The sequence below is a fragment of the Poecilia reticulata genome, chromosome 13 (assembly GCF_904066995.2).
Source record: "Poecilia reticulata chromosome 13, P_reticulata-male-v2, whole genome shotgun sequence".
Taxonomy (NCBI): domain Eukaryota; kingdom Metazoa; phylum Chordata; class Actinopteri; order Cyprinodontiformes; family Poeciliidae; genus Poecilia; species Poecilia reticulata.
The window spans coordinates 23175567-23197853 of NC_088842.1; the positions used below are offsets into that span (position 1 = coordinate 23175567).

Below are 22287 nucleotides of genomic sequence, written 5' to 3' on the forward strand. Positions count from 1 at the left end.
GGCGAAGCGGTGGGCACTACAAGTACCAGAGGGGATAGCGGTGCCAGTGGACCACAGGCCCGCCTCGGACCTGTAAGGGCAAAGCCATCCCCCATCCCAATTTACGGAGAAGGGGGGCGGGGGGGATCGTTTATAGAGTTATGTTGCATGGATGACTGTGAATCTATTACTGTCTAATCTGGTGATAAATTAGATTACGAGAATACCTTTAGCTTCCAATGTAAGTTTTAATTAAAGAGGTGGTAGGAGTGTATATGCAAATGAAGGAAATTATCTATCTGAAAGGTTCAGCCTGGAAACTTCTATTACACATATTAAAGTGTTAAACTCTGCAGTTTACAGATAATTAAGACATTTACTGGTACCCATTACAAAAAAAGGGGATATGCCTTAAAATGAAATCTTCTTTTATTTCAGTAGCATAAAAAAAATTATAAAAGTCCAGCGTTTAATTTGAGCTCATTTCCTTTCAGGAGGAAGATAATTCTCTCTAATTGTATTTTTATAAAATCAGCTGTGGCAGTGCTGGCTCTTACATGAATAACGACCTGGGCGAGTCCCTCCGTCTGTCGCAACCTAACATCCCGCTTTGACTACACATGCATAAAAGCTTTAGATAACATAAAGTCCTGGACACAGCACTAGATGTTAGATTTATAATGGTGCTCATACGCCACCCTCTGTAATACTGCCCTGGGCAACTGCCCTTATAGCCCATATTAAAACCCACCACAATTGTTGGTACCCCTGATGCTTATAATGTCTTGTTGACCACAAAACAGAAATCTTCTTCAAAAAGATGTGATCTTTGGCCTTTCCACTAAGCACAGCCACTTTACACAATCCAGAGTCCCCAGTCCTTTATTACGCTCTTTATTCTCCAGCTCACTCTTCATAGCCAATTAGATATCTGTGTGAGATGGTTGATGTTAGCCTGATGAACCATTTCTTTGTTGATCTGGTGATATATTTTGGATCATAATCCATCTGAAATTTCCAGTGATCCACAATCAAATTACCAGTGGGGTCTACTAGATTTTCTTTTCAAATGTATCTTTATGTCATGGTTTATGTACTTTAATAAGTTCCCCGTGGCATTTGGAAGCAAAACTGCCCCACAGCATAATAGATCCTCCATTGTACCTAACATTGTGTAAAATGTCATTTTCCACATATTCACTCTTTGTTTTGAACCAAATTCACCTGGAAAGTTTTTTGCCCAGACATTAATCTTCAGTGTCATGTGAGTTTATGTAGCTATGAGCAAACTTTAAATGTTTATATTTGGGATGGTAGGACAGAAAAGCAATTTTTCTGGTATGATTCCCAAAAAACTGTTGGCCAGATGATGTCTAGTAGCAGCTATGGGGACTAGGTGTTTCCAAAATATTACATTTTGCTCTTATTCGCTAACAGTGAACATTGGACATTTTTAAGATCCCATACAATTCATACCAACTGATAATTTTGTAAAAGAAAATAATAACAAAAAAGAAAACATTATGTGTCTGCTGTAAAATATACATAAAAAAAAAACATTTTATACATCTATACCAGGAGTACCAATAAATATGGCTGACCGGTGTATATTAAGTGATGACAGATGAATTGACCATGCTTTATCTCATTATCTGGGAAGCCTGGCATAGGAGCATCCTAAATTATTAACTAATCAGAGGTGATGGCTCGGGTCTAGATCTGTAATTGATTCTTTCAGACATGTGTCTGCACTGGATGAGCCCCAAGCAAAACTCTCTTCAAGCTCTTCACCACTTCATCCATATTCTTCCTTGTATGAGACATCGTTTTTTTTTGTTTTCTGGCCGCTTGATGGATCCGAGCAATTTCATTTCATGAAAATTGCAAAGCAATATTTTAGATGTGTAATAAAAAGGAAAGAAGGAAGGAACGGAGACCTGACATAGCGTCTGTTAGATTTTTATTTTATTTTTTTTACTGTATGTGTCATGTTCGCAGCAGTGGCGCCGCTCTGAAGCCATTCAGTGACATGCGATATTTATAGATCTGTGCTAACAAATATTTAATGAACATTAGCAACCAGTTCTAACATGGCAGCACTGCTCCAGTAAAATAGTCTTTGACAGCTAAATGAAAACTTTGATTTCGCCTTGGTAGCTGTAATTGTGGGGGAAGGTTTTTGTGAAGCATTCATGTTTGAAATTGTAAATCAAACATTACAACTTAAATTGTATTTTGTCTCCATTGATAATGAATTTACCTTTATGAATAGATGTCAGAGGAGTAAACATGTGGACCATCTTTTTTAAATTTACATGTTGCCACAACTTGGTGTCTACAGTTTTGTGAATGGCATAGTTGCCTGCTTTACTATATTTGTCCACAAGGTGGTGCTCAAAAACCGTGAACAAATGTGTCAATGACGCTGTGTATGGCATATCTTTGAGGGTTTTTTTTCTTCCAACCCCTTTATGGCAGGTTGATGTAGCATTAAATTAAACAGAACTCTAGGCGTTCAATTTTCTATACAATCACTATTACTATACTATATTTATGTCCGTACAATTGCGGATACAAATCGCGTTCTAAGTGGCTAGGGCTGTAATTCTTACTTACGAGAACAGCGTGAAGAAAGCTTATCACTGAACATCTACCAGTTTACCAAGTCTACCTACTATATGATCAATTTGCTTACCATACAGTACGGCGCTTCACTCTCTGTGGCTCTTGTTGTGATTGACAGAGTCATGCTGAACTTTCGCTTTGCGTTCTGGCGTCTTCACTATGTTTTGAATGTTTAAAGGACGATGTCGGAAATACTGATGAAGGAAATGGATAGTCTGTCGGTCGGCCCAAAGAAGTCAGAGGAGTTGAGGGAGGGGGCCCGGAGCTTCCTGCTGGTGGACGAACAGGAAAACCTGAAGGTAAAGTTAGCCGGGCTAAAGCTAACAGCTAGCTGTTTGGCTAAAGCGGAGCTAACACTCCCTTTAATGGAGGCCCATGCCTCAAGCTGCATGCAGGGAAATATTTTTCTCTCTCTCTCTTTCTTTTTTTTCTATACATCTTTTCGAACATTAAACAGTTCTCTTTAAATTTGCGAAGTTAGCTTGTTTTAACGATTCGCTATTTCCAGCCATTTATCTAAACATGTAGCAGCGTTAAGATGTCCACTTTTATCGTGTAAGTTTTAGATAATGCTCCAGAAATGTTTAGTGGTTTTAACTGCAGAAGGAGACAGAGCAGCTTTTTGACTTGTCATTAGGGAAAGCACCTAGTGAGTCATACTCTTCTGACCCACAGGGAGGCACTCTCACTTTGTTTTTATTACGTGATCAAAGTGCAGCTACTGTAGATAAGGACTTTCTTTACTTCTCTAAACATGTTAAAGCTCATCAAGACATCGATTGGAAATGCAACTGCTCTGATCCCACAACGGGATGAATTGGTTTCTTATTATGTTTTGTTCTGATGATTCTGTCATCCTCATCCAGACTCATTCTAATTGACACAGCTTTCTGCCTCATCCTGTCTCTCCTCTTCCAGGTGAAAAATGACGCTGAGTTTGTGGAGAGGCTCGGCTGTGCGGACGTCACTGGGGTCAAGGTCCTCTCCATCTTTGGCAACACCGGCGATGGCAAGTCCCACACGCTCAACCACATCCTGTTTGGGGGTGAGAGCGTGTTCTACACCTCCAAGTCCCCGAGCTCCTGCACGGTGGGGGTGTGGGCCGCTTACAATCCCTCCCTGGGCCTCATCGCCCTGGACACAGAGGGTCTGTTGGGAGCTGCAGCCAATCAAAACCAGAGAATGCGTCTTCTTCTAAAGGTGAATTTAAAGGTTCCTGATTGGTCTTGAGGCTTTAAATCTATAAACTTATCTATTTCTGCATAGCTAAGGACAGGCAGCACTACAGCTTGTTGTCATGTTGAGGTGTTTCCAGTAGCCATTACTTAGCTGGGTTTATTTGTGTCTGCCCAGCTGCAGGTGCATCCTTTACTACAGATAATCAAGTGTACCCTTAAGGAGTAATATGTCATTGTATTCTTGGGAATAAATAAGTCTGGGCCTCCCTTCTGAAGCTGCTGCCCCCGCGACCCGACCCCGGATAAGCGGAAGAAAATGGATGGATGGATGGAATTACATTAATTGAATTATTTCTTTTCATATTTTAATGTGTTTCTTATATGTTGTAAAGGGCTTTTGTGGTTAAATAAAATAATCGATTACAAAAATAAGAGTTTGCTGTCCTCACTCAGCAGTTTCAGTTTGGAGAACGTCTGCTGAAAACATTAATATCAGGGAAACCTATTACTTGCAGGACTCCTGCACAAACACAAACTGATGTAGAAAATAAATTATTTGTTGCTGTTTAGTTTGTGACACTAAAGTCCTACACTACAATTCCTCGCAAAAAAATATTCATACTCCTTGAACTTTTTCACATCTTTTCTTGTTGAAATCAGAAAATTCAATCTGTCTACCATAATTTTATGAGCCGGATCTGCATGACTGCAGATAATTGTGAAGTCAAAGGAAAGTGCTGTTTTCATAAAATCTTCAAAAAGTGCCCTTCATTTTTATGAACCCGCTTTCACTCTGATGCACAAAATTAAAATCCAGTACAACCAATTGCTTGCAGAATTTAGTTTACTTGTAAAAAGAGTCAGTCTGTGTGTAATTTTATCCCATAGCTCCAGCAGAGCCAGCTATGGATTAAAACTGAGTTTGAGCTCAGAGGTTTGCTCTTAGAGGGAAAAATAGTCGGATGATGATACACGGTTTATAACATTTTATCACCTTTATTGTCTGTTAGTGGGGACAGTGTGACCTGCTGTTTCTGTTTCACTAAAAATCAGTGTGGTTGACCAATAACTTATTCGTTTATTGTTTTATTACCTGATTTTCTTTTCAGTTGGTGCTATGCTATGAGTTCTGTTTTATATGTAAGGTAGGTAATTTTACTTGTATAGCAGATTTTCAGCAACAAGGCAATTCAAAGTGCTTTACATGAATTAGAGGAAATACAAACAAAATAACAAAAGAAAGCAAAATAAAACAAAAAGTACTCCACAATTTATAAGCTAATAGGAGTTTCTCTGGATAAACTAATAGAAAAAAGTATAAAAATACATATTGGTACCCCATGTTTAAGAACAATAAGAATAAGTAGTCCGTAAGTTATAAACTAGTAGGGGTTTCTCTGGATTCTTGTTCTGACTTTCTAAGTTTGCTCTAGTAGTTTCCCTAGGTCTTGCTCCGATATTAAAAGTTTAATGCTAAGTGTTGATCTAAGGTAATGAGTAGTTTCACTAGATAAACTAATAGGAGTTTCTCTGGATTTTAAGTTTGTTCTCATTCCTGCTCTATGTTAAGTGTAATATCCAACTAAATGTTCCTGTTCTAAGCAGAATAAGAATAGATACACCAGGAGTTTCTCTGTATGAACTGATAGGAGTTTCTGTGGATCTTTCTGTTCTTGTGATGTGATATTGTGATGCCGGCATTACAATAATCTTCTCTCATTCTCTCAGTAAGCGAACACACACGTTCTCTTGTCTTTGGCAGGTTTTGGCCGTGTCTGATATCGTCGTCTATCGCACGCGGGCGGAGCGTCTCCACAATGACATGTTCCAGTTCCTGAGCAGCGCGTCCAGGGCCTACCTGAAGCACTTCACCCGAGAGCTGAAGGCTCTGTCCACTCGGTGCGGTCTGGACGTCCCCTTGTCTTCTCTCGGACCCGCGGTCATCGTCTTTCAGGAGACAACACACACGCAGCTGCTGGGCCAGGGTATGAAAAAAACAGTACAGAGCCTTGCAAAAGTATTCATACCTCTTGAATGTTTTCGCATGTTGTCATATTATAACCACAAACTTCAGGATTTTATGTGTGTATTATTGTGAAGTGGAAGGGAAGGACACGTGGTTTTCTACACTGCAACAGCACAAAATCTTACAAAGTACTTTAGGTCTGGTTTATAGCTTGAAAATGTTTTAGTACGCTTGAAATCAGACAAAATTAACTTACAAGTAACTTCTCAGCAACATATAGGAGCTTGTTTAATGTTAATAATCGCTTAATATTGATGAAAAAGTTCTAGTTCTGCAGATTATTTTACTTATAGACTTTTCCCATGTTATAAATAAAATAATATTCAAGTGGAACTAGTACTTTTTCATCAATTTTAAGAAATTATTTTCTTACAACAAGCTCCTATACGTTGCTGAAAAGTTACTTGTAAGTTAGTTTTGTCTTATCTCAAGTGTACTAAGATATATTTTTTTAAATCCACTCTTTTAGACTCGGAGGGGCCCGGTTATGCTGACACTCTCCTTCAGAAGCGTTTCCATGACTTGGGTTTGGGGACAGAGGCCTTCAGCTCGGTCCAGTACGTCGGCACTCAGACCATCAGCCCCCCCACTGACTACAGCAAGCTGCTGGAGGCCGTCAGGCAGCAAGTGAATAACACTCACACGCGCTCCCCGCGTCAGCCTGGGATCGTGTTTCATGCTCTGGAAGTAAGTGGTCTTAGTGAGCTTTAGCAGATGAATCGGAAAGTGTGCAGTTCTTAGTTTTAATTGGTCCTCTGGGTTGATTCTCCTTATATTCTGTTTAGCTTTCATCCCACTTTTAGTTCCACTTTTCCTCCCTCTAAGCTCTCGCCCTCTCTGCTTGTCAGGCTCTGAGCGAGCGTTTCAGTGGAGAACTATTAGACGATAAAATGACGCTGTACTGCTTCTTCCCTGATGAGTACTTCACCTGCTCCTCTGTGTGCCTCAGCTGCAAGTAAGTTGGCCCAACAGTTTGCAGACTTTACTGGAACACTTTTTGTGAAATGCTTTTGAAATGTAATGTTCAGGCATTTCTTTGGCTTGGAATACAGGATTTTATTAAATTTTTTTTTGTTGCTCGTAGCAGCATGCTGGAGTGTCTCTGTGATGTTAGTTGTGATTTGTTCATTTTGTAAACATTTGTTTGTAATTGTTTTGGTTGACATGCTGCTTGTTTGGACAAATTTCCCGTCTGATCATTGTTTTAGATGCCGTGCATCTGGAAGGATTCTTCCTGTTACTTTTTTGCTTTTGCACAATTATTATAATGCCAATCTGGGGCAACAAGGAATTGCTTTAAAACTGGGAGCAGCTGATTAGCATCTTAAAAACTCCAATAATATCTAAACTACGACCCCAAATCCCAGAGAGGCTTCATGGTCGCATGTTCTCTTCCATCGATCATGAGGAGTGAAGATCATATATCTAACTCCGTGATGTTTTCCTTGGGGAAAAATGTCCTGTTGCCCTATCAACCCCACGCCAGCATCCAAAAGTCACCCAACACTCCATTACGTAGCAAGCTCTGCCCTGGCGGCAATTCCCGAGTGTAATCGTTAGCTGAAGCTTTGGTCACATAAAACATGCACGCAAGGTTTATCTTTATAAATCTCATGTTTTTTTTTTATTATTATTATTTTATGATTTTTCCTTTTGCTATCTCCTTCTAAAACCGTAATATTGAGTTGAAAATAAAATAACAATAACTGGTTGATTAGAATGAAACATTTAATCAGATCTGCCCTTATAATTTCCTCTAATCTTCTGTCTCTCTGCGCTTTCCAGCATCCGTTGTAAAAACGGCATGAATCACCTCAGAGACCGGCTCCCCCACATGGCAGATGGACTCTGCCAGTTTGCTCACCAGTTCAACAACAAGGTCCTCATCTGCAAAGTAAGTCAGCAGCACCACAGCGAGTCACTGCTCTCCCAGTTTCTGTTAGGAGGTCCGGTTCATTTACCGACTTTCTGTTTGACTTGGTTCTGTCTCCAGCGGTGCTACGAAGGAGGCAGGGAGGTGATCGTCGTGCCCAAAACCTCAGCTTCTTCTGACAACCCGTGGTTTGGGCTGGCCAAGTACGCCTGGTCAGGGTAAGACGATACACACTCACACACACGCGTTCTTCTCTGTTTCATATCTAGCTTCTGATTATTTCTTCCTGTTCTTAACTCAGATACGTGCTGGAGTGCGCCAGCTGCGGTGTAATCTACCGGAGCAGGCAGTACTGGATGGGCAACCAGGACCCTGAAAGCGGCGTGGTCCGCTCCGAGGTCAAGCACGTCTGGGAGGATGTGAGTAGGCCTGTCACGATAACAAATTTTGCCAAGTGATTAATTGTTTAAAAAATTATTGCGATAAACGATAACATTGTTTCAAGATCTTTTGACACTGATTTAATGGTAATGACTAATAATCCATGTGATTTCCTGCCATAGATAGATACACTTTATTTTACAACACATAACACTGGAACTGATAAACTAAACAAACAAAACAACCAAAAACAAAAATAAAATGTATTCTCAGTCTCCATTAACAAAAAATGTACTTGAATAAAAACTAAACAACATAAAGCCAAAGTGGAAATAAATGCTGCATTCAACCAAAAGAGAGCAGATATGAAATCTGTATACTATATTGCCCTTAAGTAATTACGAGATTTAAATAGAGAAGATGGGCACATCCGACTACCAAATGCAGTAGTTCATACTACACGATTTTTTTGCCCCCATTTCCCCCTAATGACAATCTTGGATCGTTGGTCGCTGGTGATTTTGTAACTGATCATCCTGCAGTGTGCGGTGTGTTACGGTGGATCGTCGTGGCCGCTCCGATCTAAATCAGGGATTTCCCCCAACTGGAAGCGTCAATGCAGCCCATTGAATGTGACAGGTAGCCAATCAGAAAGCGTGGATTCTCCTCCTGCTTTCTGAGGGAAAATTACGGAGGGAAATCCCAAACAGCTGACACGACACAACCCAAAGTCCAGTGGACATTGGAGATGATATGTGGAAACAACAATAATGTTTATTCAACATTTCGTGCAAAGAATATAGAAATGACAAGGGGAAGAGTTGGAGCCAAATTGCTACTGCAGTTGATAAACCCGGTACGTTTTCAGCTGTTCTTTGTTAACGTGACATAAATAGGTTATAGTGATTTTCATTCAGTCAGGACTTTACGCTGACTCTAGTCACGTGCATCACAGGTAGATTCTAGTAAAGCATTGATTAATGCCTGATTTTAAAATTAGTTAACTGGACTTGTAGCCATTATTTTGTGCCCATGTGGCTGGACACCACACGGCACGATGAACCCGATCGAACCGTTATAGATTTCTGTCAGGTTTTGAAAATAGGCCAACAGTCCACCAACAACTCGTGTAGTGTGCGCTGGACATTACACTAAGGAAGAGCACCGGAGTTGAGCCTTTTTTCATTCAGTGTCATCAACAGAAAGAAAGAAAGAAAGACAGGAAAAGACAATAAAGCCGATAATTAAAATGAGGTCGATAGGTTTAATTTATCGTGCGATTAATTGATTTATCGTTTATCGCGACAGGCCTAGATGTGAGGCAACAATTGTATCTGACACAATATTACAGCACCTATGAATAAAAGAACAGAACCTCCCCAGTTTATTTTCAACATATTTTAATCATGTTGTAGGTTTAACAGTCCAGAGATGATCGAAATACGTTGATGTGATTCTCTTCCTCTCTGTTGGATCCCTCTGTCTTCTTTTAGTCCGACATGTTCCTGACCAGCCACCAGAACGCGGCTCAGAGGGTTCTGGACGGGATGAACTATGTGATCCAGTCAGTGTCTGAGTATGGAACCGGACCCACCAAAGCCGTCACCGCCTGGCTCACCGACCAGGTGGCTCCGCCGTACTGGAGACCCAACGCAGAGATCATTGTGAGTCCCAAGAACTAAAGCAGAGATTCAAAACTGACTCAGAAACAGGAACACAGCAACACAGATCCTCTGCCATACGTAACAACTGGCATTGTAAGAATGGCCGTATTTCCAAAAGTAACTTGATTTCAGATGAATCCTTAAAATAGCAACAGAGTTATTTCGCTGATTACTTGATTGTGAAAGCAAGTTGGATCACAAGTTACTTTATTAGTTACATTCAGTCTCTGATGCTTTAATATAAAAACGCCAGTTTCAATCTGTAGTGTTTAACAGCAGCATTTCCTCTACTCCATCCTAATAACCAACTTCAAGTCCTATCCGCTCACTGGTTTTGCACTGAAGTCCAGCTTTTGTTGTTTTGGTGGTGGGAAACCTTCTGCCATTTAGTCGCATCTCTCTGCTTCACACCACCTGGTGGAGCTTGCTTTGTCAGCTTGACTGTACTGAGCTGCGATCCCCAATGTTTCTTCAAATGTTGTAATGTTGTTGTTCTTGATGTAGTATTTTTGTAGTTAGATGGTTTGGAAAGTTTGAAAATGATTATTATACCCCCAAAAGCAGTAGTAAAAATTTATTTAATTCCGGAGTTGACAGTAAAAAACTGTTTACAATAAATATGAATTCATATTAGTCAACAGAAACCCACCCCCAAAAAATGTCAGTGCAATAAGAACATTTTTTTTTTTTTTCATGTTTATGTCATTTTATTAAATGGAACCAGGCTCTATTCATCAGAAATCATCTACTCATCAGGATCGGCTGGTAGTACCTCCATCCTCCACTAGGGGGCTTTCGCCCTCTCCCCTTATTTCATTAAACTGCTGCATGAGAGAAGTGGAGGAAATCACTCGGTATTCCGTCTCCTCTGCATTCAAGGGTGTAACAACAACACTTTGTCGACAACATGCCTTCATATTGTCATCTGTAGCTGACACAAACTCAAAATAGATCAGCTAGAAAACGCTAATCTCTCTCCTTCCTCCATTGTTTACATTTGTGTTGCTGCCTACTATTAAACATGAGACTGATCTCCTTGAGGCACAAGAGGAAAGAAACAGTAGATATTTCTACTAAGTAATAGGATAACAATAGCAGACTTGGATAACTAACTTTAATCTGATTACTGGATTACAAATAAGACATTAGATTAGTCATTACTGAAAGAATTGGAGAGATTAGAGTTACTGAAATCACTGCTCACAAAGCTTTTGCGCTGATATTATTGAAGTATATCTATCCACGTCTACCTGTCTCCCTTCAGGCCTGTCATGGATGCCAGACGGAGTTCAAGGAGGCGGATCGGAAGCATCACTGTCGATCATGCGGCGAGGGTTTCTGTCATCCCTGCTCCAAATACAGGATGCCGGTGCCACAGCGGGGCTGGGGAAGCAGTCCTGTCCGGGTGTGTGAGCCCTGCCACAAGAGGGGAGGAGCCACCGACACCAACAGCCAGGGTAAGACCCACACAGCCAATCAGGGAGTCTAACACTATGAGGTGATGTTTGTGACACTTTGCATGTACTTTTCTTTCCAATAGTGACTAACGTGGAGTCTCACAGTCTGATGGCACGCAGGGTGACGGAGGTGGCTCAGTCCACAGTGGACATGGTCACCACGGCGTTGGACTACCCCCGCTGTGAGTCCTGCTACCTCTTCCTCATTGATTATGTTAAGGCTCCTTTAAAGATGATATCAGATAAAACAGATCAGTAAAACCTCATGTTTTCATGTACATTTTTGCAACGGCAGGGAGCCAATATCTCACAACTTGTCAATATCCTTAAATAATGACAGCTAAAATTAAGTAATTTTTTTGTTTCTTTATCTCTGATCAGCTTTCGTGAAGGACGTGGCTCGGCCAGACTACTGGGTCCCAGACCACAGCATCACCCAGTGTCATGAATGCAATAAGGCCTTCACCCCGGCCATGTCCAAGCACCACTGCAGGGCCTGTGGTCAGGGGGTGTGTGGCCCCTGCTCCACCCACATCAAACCTGTTCCTTCCCGAGGCTGGGACCACCCGGTCAGGGTGTGCGACGGCTGCTTCGCTCGCACCGACACCCTGTGACCGCCCGCCGCGTTCGGAACAACTTTCCGGTCTTCCTCAGATGGTCCCACTCAGCGCTGTGAATCCCAACGCTGCTGCTCCAGGAACCTGAGAGGGATCAACCCAACGGCACTAAGAAACTGAACTGGAATCAGCTTTGAGGAGCCTCAAAATGCGAGGAGCCTCAAAGGCTTGATATAATCACTAGGAGGGGTGCTAACTGTTAGCTCTGATGAAGTATCTGCTTCACTCTTATCTGCCTTTACTTTACAAACTGGTTCTGCATCAGACGTCAAATCCAGCCGCAGATCACATTTTCTGCAGCCTCTCAGCATCAAGCAACTTTGAGACAAACTGGACAAAAAAAACAAGCTGCACATTTAACTTTTAACAGACAGTTTTCATCATGTCTGATGTTTATCTCCTCAGTTCTCATGAAGTTGCAGCAGAACTTAAACTCTTAAACTGACATTTAGATAATTGTTTCCTCCCTTCCTGCAGCTGGCTGCTCATACCTACCCGGAATTAATAACTAGTTAATTTAAAGTAAAAGGGAATTGTTTGGATTTTCTTAATTCCCCCAAGCCATAGGAAGCATCTTTTTGGTCTCTCATTGCACAAAGAGCAGAGACTGAAAATCTTGGAGTTATAAAAACAAAGTTTGGGGTGTTCCTGTGGTTCACGAGGTTCACCTGCAGCAGCGTGTGCCTTCATGGGTATATTTCTACTCAAACATATCATTAATTATGGATTTCTTTCACTTATTGCCTTGACCATCATTTACAGTTATATTTGCTATATAGCGAAAGCAATGAGAATAAAATCAATATCTTAGCACATTTAGACATTCCAGTGGGTTAAAAACCTTGAGTATTAGGGTAGATTTATTTCTCAGAAAGCTAATGCAGCTGCACTAAACCAGAAATGCAGTCTCACTTAGTCACATGTAAATACCACATTGAAAGTCTGGTTTAAAAACTATCACTTTTCTTTGTGACAGATTCCTGCTCTAGTTTATTTTTCTGTGTAAATTGCAGTTTTTATTCAATTCTGGTAATTGAAACTCTTTACTTTGACCTTAAATAAAATGACATTGACCAAATAAAGAAAAGAAACTAATTTTCTCTGTGTGACTGAATGTCTTTGCTTCGCAGATGAACAATATATCAGCATTTTATTCACCTCTAAAATGTGAGATGATCAGAAAGTTAATGGTGAGAATTTTCAGCCTTGCAGTCCATGATACCAGGAATTTACTGCAATTCAATTTATTGTCTTAGTTTTGGTTATGAACCATGGCTCCCAGTATGATTCCCATCTTGGCAGAATAAAGTTTTTCAAATGAACAGATTCTGTGTTTATGTAACAGACAGCTGATTTATTCACAACAATTACAGTGTTGGCTAGAACAGTGTTTTCTTCTGGTGACATTCTGTAAGTGTTAATGTTCAGACAATGATCTGCAGGTGGTGTGAGTCAGCTCAGCATGTGACTCACTTGTATTTGTAAAAGGTTTTGGCTGTGTGTCTAATTCACTTTTGATTAAGGGTGGCAGAGCTGTCTTTTTCTAAAACGGCATCCAGGTGACCTTCAAAGGCACCGATAGACACATTATGCCACAAGGAAAACATTATCCAATTTGTGGTTTTAAAAAAGTTGTAAACATGTTTTTTTCCTAAAAGCATAACCTTTACCTCGTTCTTGAAAGCAGAAAGACCCTTGCAAAGTTGGATTCGTTTTACTAACTTTTACGCACTATTCTATTTTTTTTTTTAGATGTCATACAGCGTGATCTCGGTTTGCAGTACCTTATCTGTACACAGGAGGGCGCCCCATGAACATAAGCAGAGCAACAACACAGGAGTAAATTTCACATGAGGCCACCTGCTCCTGGCTGTTCAGACTGTCTCGGTGGGTGGGTGGGTTACTACTAAGCCGTCCTAGTTAGAAGCCGGAAAAAGCCGCTTCTCTGCAGCAACCTGGTTCCAAAAGTTTATGCTCCCTTTAACAATTACTTTGCTTTCTATGCACAGACTCGTTTGGATATATTTGTCCACTCTACATTGCTGAGGTCCCTTATATCTATCTAACAATGAGGACATTTCTGGTCCACATCCCTCTTCTGATGAGCCTACAGATGTATCAGATTAAATTTTGCACTCAGACAATCCAAAAGTTTCATTTTGTTCTTTTGAAACCACAGTTGATGTGAACTCACTATGATGTTATGATGATCTTCAACTTGTCTGGTATTTTGGACTGTACAAAACTTAATCCACCTTTATCAAAAAAAAAAACAGTTCCATGAGAAGAAAAGTCACCCCACAGGAAAATCCAGTTGAACTGTGCGTAACAAATGTCACATCAGAGGCAGAAAAGCTTTTGAAATGATTCGTCATTGTTTTATTTTTAAGTTTTGAAAACCTGGAATTTCGTTTGTGGACTTATGAGGACTGCTGTAGGAAATTCGGAAACATTTCCTAATGAAAAATAAAAATAAATAAATGAAGAAAAAAAAGAATGATTTACTCAGATAGAAAATGTTTCAAAGAATGATTAAGAACAGCCTTTATTTTTAGGAGCACTGATCTCATTCTGATTTGAAAGGGGAAAACCCCCTCTGCTTGTAATGAACAAGTGATTTATATCAGTGCTGGGAGGATTTGAGCAGAAAGAACAATAGGTGGCGCACTTTCCCTCTGAGTGGCAGCTCAGCTGGATCCGGCCTCGTATGTATTGGTCTGTTGGATCTGGCATAGCTATTTTTATGAATGCATTTAAATTTAGCCTTTTTGATCTTGTTTATGTATAAATAGCATTTTCTGTGTATTTGAGACATTAAGAGTATGTGTGTGCGTGCTTACATGTTCTTATTCATCCCCCTTTACTGTGAAACCTTAAACATATTGAAATATCTCCATCCATTTTCTTAACACCCTTGTCCCTCAGTGGGGTCGGGAGGGTTGCTGGTGCCCATCTCCAGCTGACGTTCCGGGCGAGAGGCGGGGTCACCCTGGACAGGTCACCAGTCTGTCACAGGGCAACAGAGAGACACACAGGACAAACAACCATGCACACACACACTCACACCTAGGGGCAGTTTAGAGAGGCCAATTAACCTGACAGTCATGTTTTTGGACTGTGGGAGGAAACCGGAGTACCCGGAGAAAACCCACGCATGCACAGGGAGAACATGCAAACTCCATGCAGAAAGACCGGGGCCGGGAATCGAACCCAGAACCTTCTTGCTGGCAACAGCTCTACCAACTGCGCCACTGTGCAGCCCACTGAAATATCTCCAGAAAACCTCCAATTATTATAAAATTTGACTAAAAGCATATGTAAGCATATTCCACCGGTGTAAAAATGGCCTAGTCCAAGTCCAGAGATGAATCCAATTCAGAGTCTGAAGCAAGCAGGGGTGAAAGTAGTTTAAAATTTTTGGGGGTACTGTGACAAAAAATAAATAAATTTATATATATATATATATATATATATATATATATATATATATATATATATATATATATATATATATATATATATATATCCACTATTGTGCACAGAAAGGTAGCAAGCATTCTATTTGCACACACACGCATGCACGCACGCACACACACACACAGTCACACATACACCTACTAAGACATGCTACTCTGTGTTACTGACATCGTGGAGATTCCTACACACGTCTACATCTTGAAATAGCACCTGACCCAAACTCTTGCCTGAATTGTTCTTGAAATCTGCCTTTGAAATACAATCATGAAGCCTTTTTATCCCCAAGGCTCCTGAATGACACAAGCCAAGCCAAGAACTTCTGGGTTCTGGACCTCAATAAAATTATGCCTAAGTGCAGGTCTGGATCGCTCTCCTGCTTTTGTTTCCTATGTTTGGTAAAATAGTCACAGCATTAAATTGTCTGCGAAAATTAATAAAAAATAAATATGATAAGTCACAGACTGTTCCTAGTACTGTGCAATGATTAATACATAAATAATCCAAATGAATTAATAGTAATTAAAAATAATAGTGGATCAACGGCTTCAGAACATTTATACCAAAGCAGGTAAGGAAAACCGCAAAAGCAAAAAATAAATCATATACAAATCTATTAATCTCTTCATGTTAAATAAATAAAAAGTATAATGTTTTATTTAAATATTTATGTCAGCTTGAGTCATGCAGAGCTGATCTGATCATTTCCATAGCAACGATCAGAAGCAATGTGTTGGCCAGAAGTCTAGTGAGCTCACTGATGAGGTCATAGATGACATCATGTACATCACAGTAGATCAAAGAAGTTCTAATGCTTGAGTGCTGGAATCTCTAAGCATCAGTCAGGATCCAGACACTTCTTGGAGTTTCAGATTTGTTCATAGCAACAATGTTTAGTTTTGCGACGGCACTTGTTCCCCTTATTTTCCCGGTTGGTTGGGGCATCGGATATGCCGTGACCACCGGGATGAAGAAAGTGTGCGATCGTTTCTTCCCAGGGAAGGATTGCAATGAAGGATACGATCAGGATGAAGAGGACGATCCGTTTTGGAAAGGATTTCCATCCACTTCCAAAGAACAAACCGACCCGGCTGGGGAGGTTTGTTCTGAAAAGGCGTTGGATGATGGGACCTCGGACTCCATCTCGTCCTCTGTACGAGACAGTACAGAGGATGATGGTACTGTCTCTGGACAAACTGACCCGGCTGGGGAGGTTTGTTCGGAGATGATGGTACGGCGTGAGGGTGAGACTGCAGTCGCAGAAAAATCTAACCCGGCTGGGGAAGATATGTCTGCGGCTGATCTCGCAGCCAAAGCTGTGGCTGAAGTGACAGCCAAAGCTTTGGTTTTGCTGGTCCCATCGCTTTCCTCACAGGAGAGTCCTCTGAAGGGCACATTCACAGGGTCCTTTGAATTACAAGGTTCCCCGGACGTGGAACGTTGTAATTCAGAAGAAAACAGTGTTGCTCATTTGTCTGAAAAACCATCTGTGAATGTAAATATTTCCGTTGCTGTCGAGGTTTCCTGTTCCCCTAACGTTAATTCAGTAGCTAGCGTTGGTTCGGATCTACTAGATGTAGGGAGGACATCTGCAGGACCAGGACAAGCGGAGGAGAACTTCTTCAAGTTCTCCGATGAGCTCCAGAACAGCTGGGTGAACGTTGCTTTCCAGAGCATCCTAAACCTGAGCGTCACCAAGCGGTGTCTCGCTAAGGAAAGGGTTTTTCTGGAGGCATCGTCCATCCCCTGCTGTGGGAGTCTCATCCTCTCAGCTGTCCGTCAGCCCGGCAAGCATTTCAGTCAACAAGACCTTTCCCCAGTTCTGATGGAGCTGAGGGAGAAGAAGCTGCCGTCAGACGTGGGAAAGGACTATGACATCAAAAGTTTGCTGGAGTCTGTGCTGGTCTGGCTGGATTCGTTTGGCGGCGACACAGAGAGAGAGTTGTATGACAACGACTCCTGCTCTAACTGTGGAGCCACTTCCCTCAGGCTCCTGAACAATAGTGCCATGATTGCCCTTCCACCGGTGTTATTTTCAACCAGTATATCTATACTGCTTGAATACTGGTTGGATTTGGCGTGCAAACGCCGTTGTTCAGGCTGCGGGTCACCCTGGCAGAAAAAACACTGCCTGACCGATAACAAGGTCCTGGTATTTTTTCTGCACAGGTTGACCAGGAAGTACCAAACCAAAGCCACTCAGACCATCGATGTGCCTGCAGAATGTGGGACGGAGACGTACCACCTGTCCTCCGTCATCTGTGCGGATCCAAAGCTGACAGACATCTACTGTTACTTAATGAAGGGAGAACGAACCGTGAAGGCAGACAATGAGCATGTCTTCACTGCAGACAGCGACTGCAGTGAAGACATGTCCCACAATGGTTGCATTTACATTTACGAGAAGAGATGATCAGACATCAGGAGACAAAAGGTAAAAAGATTTGACAGGTTTCCTGTTTGCAGGTTTCTCTCCGGGCACTCCGGCTTCCTGCCACAGTCTGAAATCTCCACTGAAATGATCCAGTAGGCAGAGGTGGACCCTGTAGGCGGGTCCAGCGGACGGCGCCGGTGCAGGTGGCAAAGAGCACTGGGAAGCAGAGCCCCGGACAAAACACAGGGAGGCGGAGGAGCAGAGGGAGACTCTCTCTCTCTCTCTCTCTCTCTCTGGATGGATGGACGGTAGGACGGACGGACGGACGGACGGATGGATGGATGGACGGATGGATGGATGGATGGATGGCCAAATATATAAAATAACACATATATAAATATATATACAGGGGTGAAAGTAGTTTTAAATTCTTGGGGGTACTGTAACAAAAAAACATAAAACAATATATATAACCCTTTATATAACCCTAACCCTAAAAAATATATATATATATATATATATATATAAAAGCTGGGTATCTCTTGAATAGCTACAAAATAAAGCTGTACTTCCTCCTTTAGCCCACTGGCTGCGATGCATCCATGCCATGATGTTCATAATTTAGGTCTCATGGCATCTCAAGCATCCCAGTTTTCCATGTCTGGAATACAACCAGTGGCTCCTGTGGAGAACCAGTTTATATTTTAAACTGGTTCTATTGATCCTGTGTCCAGACAGAGGGATAATCAGTAGCCTAGCATCATGACCCCTGTCTTCTGAAGATCCTGCAGCTTCCACTTCTCTTCCTAACATGGCGCCTCCTCACCCTGACTCTCACACTGATAGGAGGAACCACAGAGCTCTGTTAAGTTAAAAGCACATCTTCTGAAGTTGAGATATTTTTCCTACAACAGGTTTCAGAGGTATCACCTCAAACCAGATGTTGGACTGGATTTTATTTCAATGTCATTTGTGAATGTTAGAGCCTCATTTTCAACAGTGGAGCTATAAAGGTTGAAAAAGGTTGTCATTTTGGAGAAAGTCTCATCATCAATATTTCCACTAAATAAGAGGCAAAAAACAAAATTGTTTGATATAGGAAAAGCCTCTCAGACTCTTAGCCCAACAGCACCAAACTATTTTTTTATATTAGACAATTAATTTAATTTCACATAATTATCGCGGTAGAAGCCATTTGTTTGTTAAATACTTAATGAAACACATTTACCGTGTTTGATGTTTGTTGTGATCGACATATAGTCACAAAGAATTAGGTAATTAGTAAAAGTTTGTCGTTTGTTGAATGTTCAGAAACTACAGCGGCTGTGACGCGCCAAGACAAACCACTCACACCTTTTTACTCTCTGTCTCTCCCTGCCATTTAAGCACAGGAGGTTGCCATGGCAACCTCCTGCGCTCCACAAGCCGACCAGAGATTATGTTAAAAATGTTCAGTCCATTATGATATCAGGTTTTCAGGCTAGATATTTATTTTGCAATTATTAATAAGCGCTCCCTGAACACAGCGGTGGTTGATTAGTTAATTTTAAACTCCTGCTCTGCTAGTTATAGAACCGAAACGCACAGAATTGCGCAACACCTTGTTGAAACAATAATCACTGAGATTATTATTGTTGATGGGTCATTAATATGAACACGTTTTGTTAATTTTTGTTGTTGTTGTTCTTTAATAAAGTTACGAATGTTTTGATAAGGACCCAGAGGAGGACGTTCTGGCCTCAACGCCCTGGCGCCGTTCAGTTTGTCACCTCATGCTGAGATCGACTCAAAACCCTCAGCGATTGACGTGTTGGAGCCCTGCTCTATAGCACGAACAGTTCAGAAACAATATGAAATGGGAAATAAGTTATTTAATAACTGATTAAGTAGTGTTTTAGATTGTTCTTGAAAAACGAATCAGTCACGGTTAATTAGTGGGTGAACTCGCGGCTGCACAGTGAACCCACTGATTTTTTACAGCAGACAGCCGCTTCCCTCTCTTGCATGTACTGCGTACGGCCGCTAAATCTTTTAGGGGTACGCAGTACCCTGCCGTACCCCCTTACTTTCACCCCTGGAAGCAAGGCTTAAAAATTGATGTTCACAGTTGCTCTCTATCTAATGAGCTTGGATTTTAATTTTAAATTTTTTGCAAAAAGGAGTGGAAAACGTGAAGCTCCAATAAATTACACAGATGACTGTAGTTGTGATTGGACAAAATGTGACACATTCAAAAGGTGCTGAATACCTTTACACAGCAGAGCATGTTGTGCTGTAGCAGCCAGCTGTGCACCACGCACTACAAGCTGCACTCATCGATAGTTCACACATGCAATTAATCAGAGTAATTACTTCTTTCAAGCTTGAAGGACTGCAGGGTCACGTGGCTGTGGTTTTATGCGTTACAATTAGCCGTGTGGCCATGTAACCATGGGGGAGGGGTTGTGTTCATTAATAGTGAAGAATTACCTACAGACGTCGCTACAAACGCTACAAAAATGTGTGTAAATATAGCAATTTATACAAAATAAGTGTATTTGAGGGAAATGTAACAGTAAATGAGTGTGGATCTATCAGCAAAGCGCATGGTTGCATTATCTTCTGCTTATCAGACAATCTAGCCACAGTCCATTATGCAAACAGAATTACAGACTCTGTTCTTGTGCTGATGCCCTCAGACAAGCACAAGTAAGCGGTCACTAAAAGCAGCTTGCAGGGTGGATTTGAGACTTTCCATTTAAAATACAACCATGCTGCACAGAATTACACACTCTCTGTTCTGATCATTTTAAAAACAATGTGCTTTGAGTGTTTACGCACACTGTGCAACAAAAATAACCTCCACTATCCCCCAGTGCACGCACACACAAGCCCGCACACGCGCGCACACACACGCGCACACACATGCACACGTCCGCATACACACAACAAATATGCTGTTTTCCTTGAAAATCCACAGGGATGATTTTTGTATTTTCATCTGTTATCGCTGTAATGAATTGTGTGTGAATGTGTAGCGGTTTTTGTTGATTATAGCACTTTTTCCTAGGACATAAATCTTTTACTGTGTCACCATGACAACCAGGTCTTTTCTTCTCCTTTAGAAAGGCCCACAGAGTGCTTTGCATTAGCATTCATACCTACTAACTTTGGCATGTTGTGTCAGACTGCAGCCACAAACTTGAATGTTGGTGGAACAGTTGGTGCGAAAACCGCAAAAGGTTGTGGGTTTGAATCCCAGCCTGGGGGGTTTTGTGGATAATCTTTCTGAACATGAATCTTTCTGGATAATCTTTGGGCACTACGTCTTCTTCCGACAGTCCAAAAGTATGACAGTTCAGGGAAATGTTGGGAATGCCACCAGCAGATATCAACATCTGAGGAGGATTATTTTTTTGTCCATCTGTCTTTGCAAAATAACTCACAAAGCTCATAAATCACATAAATCATGTTTACTAGTATCCCAATAAATTACAATTCATACAATATAATCAATAATATGATAATTGTTCGTCCATACTCTAAACATCAATTTTCAAGTCAGAGATTTTCATTTGGATTTAGGTCTGAACTTTGACTGGGCCATTCTTACACATGAATTCACTTTGATCTATGTCTAGAGCCAGAGTTATGACCAGCATCACTGTCCCTTATGAAGAAGTGCAACCTCACAGCATGATGCTGTTACCGCCATGTTTTATCAAGGAGACAATGTTCCAGATAATGAATAACAAAGATGGTTTATATTGTAGGCTAAAATGTTTAATTTGGGTCTCACCTGACCAGAGATCCTTCTTCCACATGTTTTCTGTGCTTGTACTATTACTTCTGTCAAAACGGATTCGTTTTGACTTCATGTTTTTCTTTGTACCTGCTTCTATGTTGAACCAGTCAGTTAGCGGATGCATGTTTTAAGGAACAACAAACTAATCTCTTTTTATTGGTTTTAACATGTAAGTTTTCAAAGTTGGGTTAAAATACTTTGTCAGTATCCAAAACAATATGTTGTTCTAAATAACTGAGCCAACAGCTGTGATATTTACTGATAAAAGCCCCACAATAAGATTGTGTTAACAGCTGGTACGAGATTATTAACATGAAGATGAATGGCGCCATCTTTACCGCATTAATCATCGTTCTGGTGTATTCCTGGTAGTGTTTGCTTAAATCTGAGGCCATATTGCAGCGATGCAGGAATGAAACTAGCCTGAGGAGACACAGATTGCTGCTAGTTAGGTACAGTTGTAAAACAAGTCCCATCAAAGCTCATTTAAATGATGACACACTGTAAAAAAATTTTTTTACTGGAAGGCTCGTTAAATTAGTAGGAGTAGAAAAATAAAAAAAGATCCAGTGCTCTGTAACCTGCCCCTTTGTTACACTTTGGCAGCTCACACTCTTTCACTGACCTGAGATCAGAGGCCGGCGGTCCGCTGAGAGTTAGTGCAGTAGAAAAAGAAGAAAAGGGCGTTTGTCTGGTTTCATTAGCGACCCGAGCTGCTGCAGCAGAACCACTCAGCCGAGGCGGGCTGGAGGAGAGCCCCGATGAGACAGCGGTGCATTCAGGTGCTGTCGGAGCTGGTTCAGACCAAAGGAGCTGTTGACAGATTCAACCTGTCATCACTTGCAGTTTCTAGAA

At 41.2% G+C, this 22287-nt stretch overlaps 1 protein-coding gene across 1 annotated transcript; it reads left to right on the top strand.

The window, feature by feature from the left end:
* Nucleotides 1–2670: 2670 nt before the first annotated feature.
* LOC103474846 (zinc finger FYVE domain-containing protein 1) lies at nucleotides 2671–13122 on the top strand. The gene is made up of 12 exons (XM_008426099.3): nucleotides 2671–2903; nucleotides 3523–3804; nucleotides 5545–5767; nucleotides 6278–6495; nucleotides 6657–6763; nucleotides 7594–7702; nucleotides 7802–7899; nucleotides 7983–8100; nucleotides 9556–9726; nucleotides 10991–11183; nucleotides 11267–11365; nucleotides 11565–13122. Exons 1-12 carry the CDS (start codon nucleotides 2787–2789, stop codon nucleotides 11795–11797), a joined length of 1968 nt encoding a protein of 655 aa, XP_008424321.1. The 5' UTR covers nucleotides 2671–2786; the 3' UTR covers nucleotides 11798–13122.
* Nucleotides 13123–22287: the final 9165 nt, after the last annotated feature.

Coding starts and splice junctions, on each gene's coding strand:
- LOC103474846 (XM_008426099.3), top strand. CDS start 2,787: ATGTCGGAAATACTGATGAAGGAAATGGATAGTCTGTCGGTCGGCCCA. Junction 7,900..7,982: donor GCCAAGTACGCCTGGTCAGG/GTAAGACGATAC, acceptor TTCTTAACTCAG/ATACGTGCTGGAGTGCGCCA. Junction 11,184..11,266: donor CACCGACACCAACAGCCAGG/GTAAGACCCACA, acceptor TCTTTCCAATAG/TGACTAACGTGGAGTCTCAC.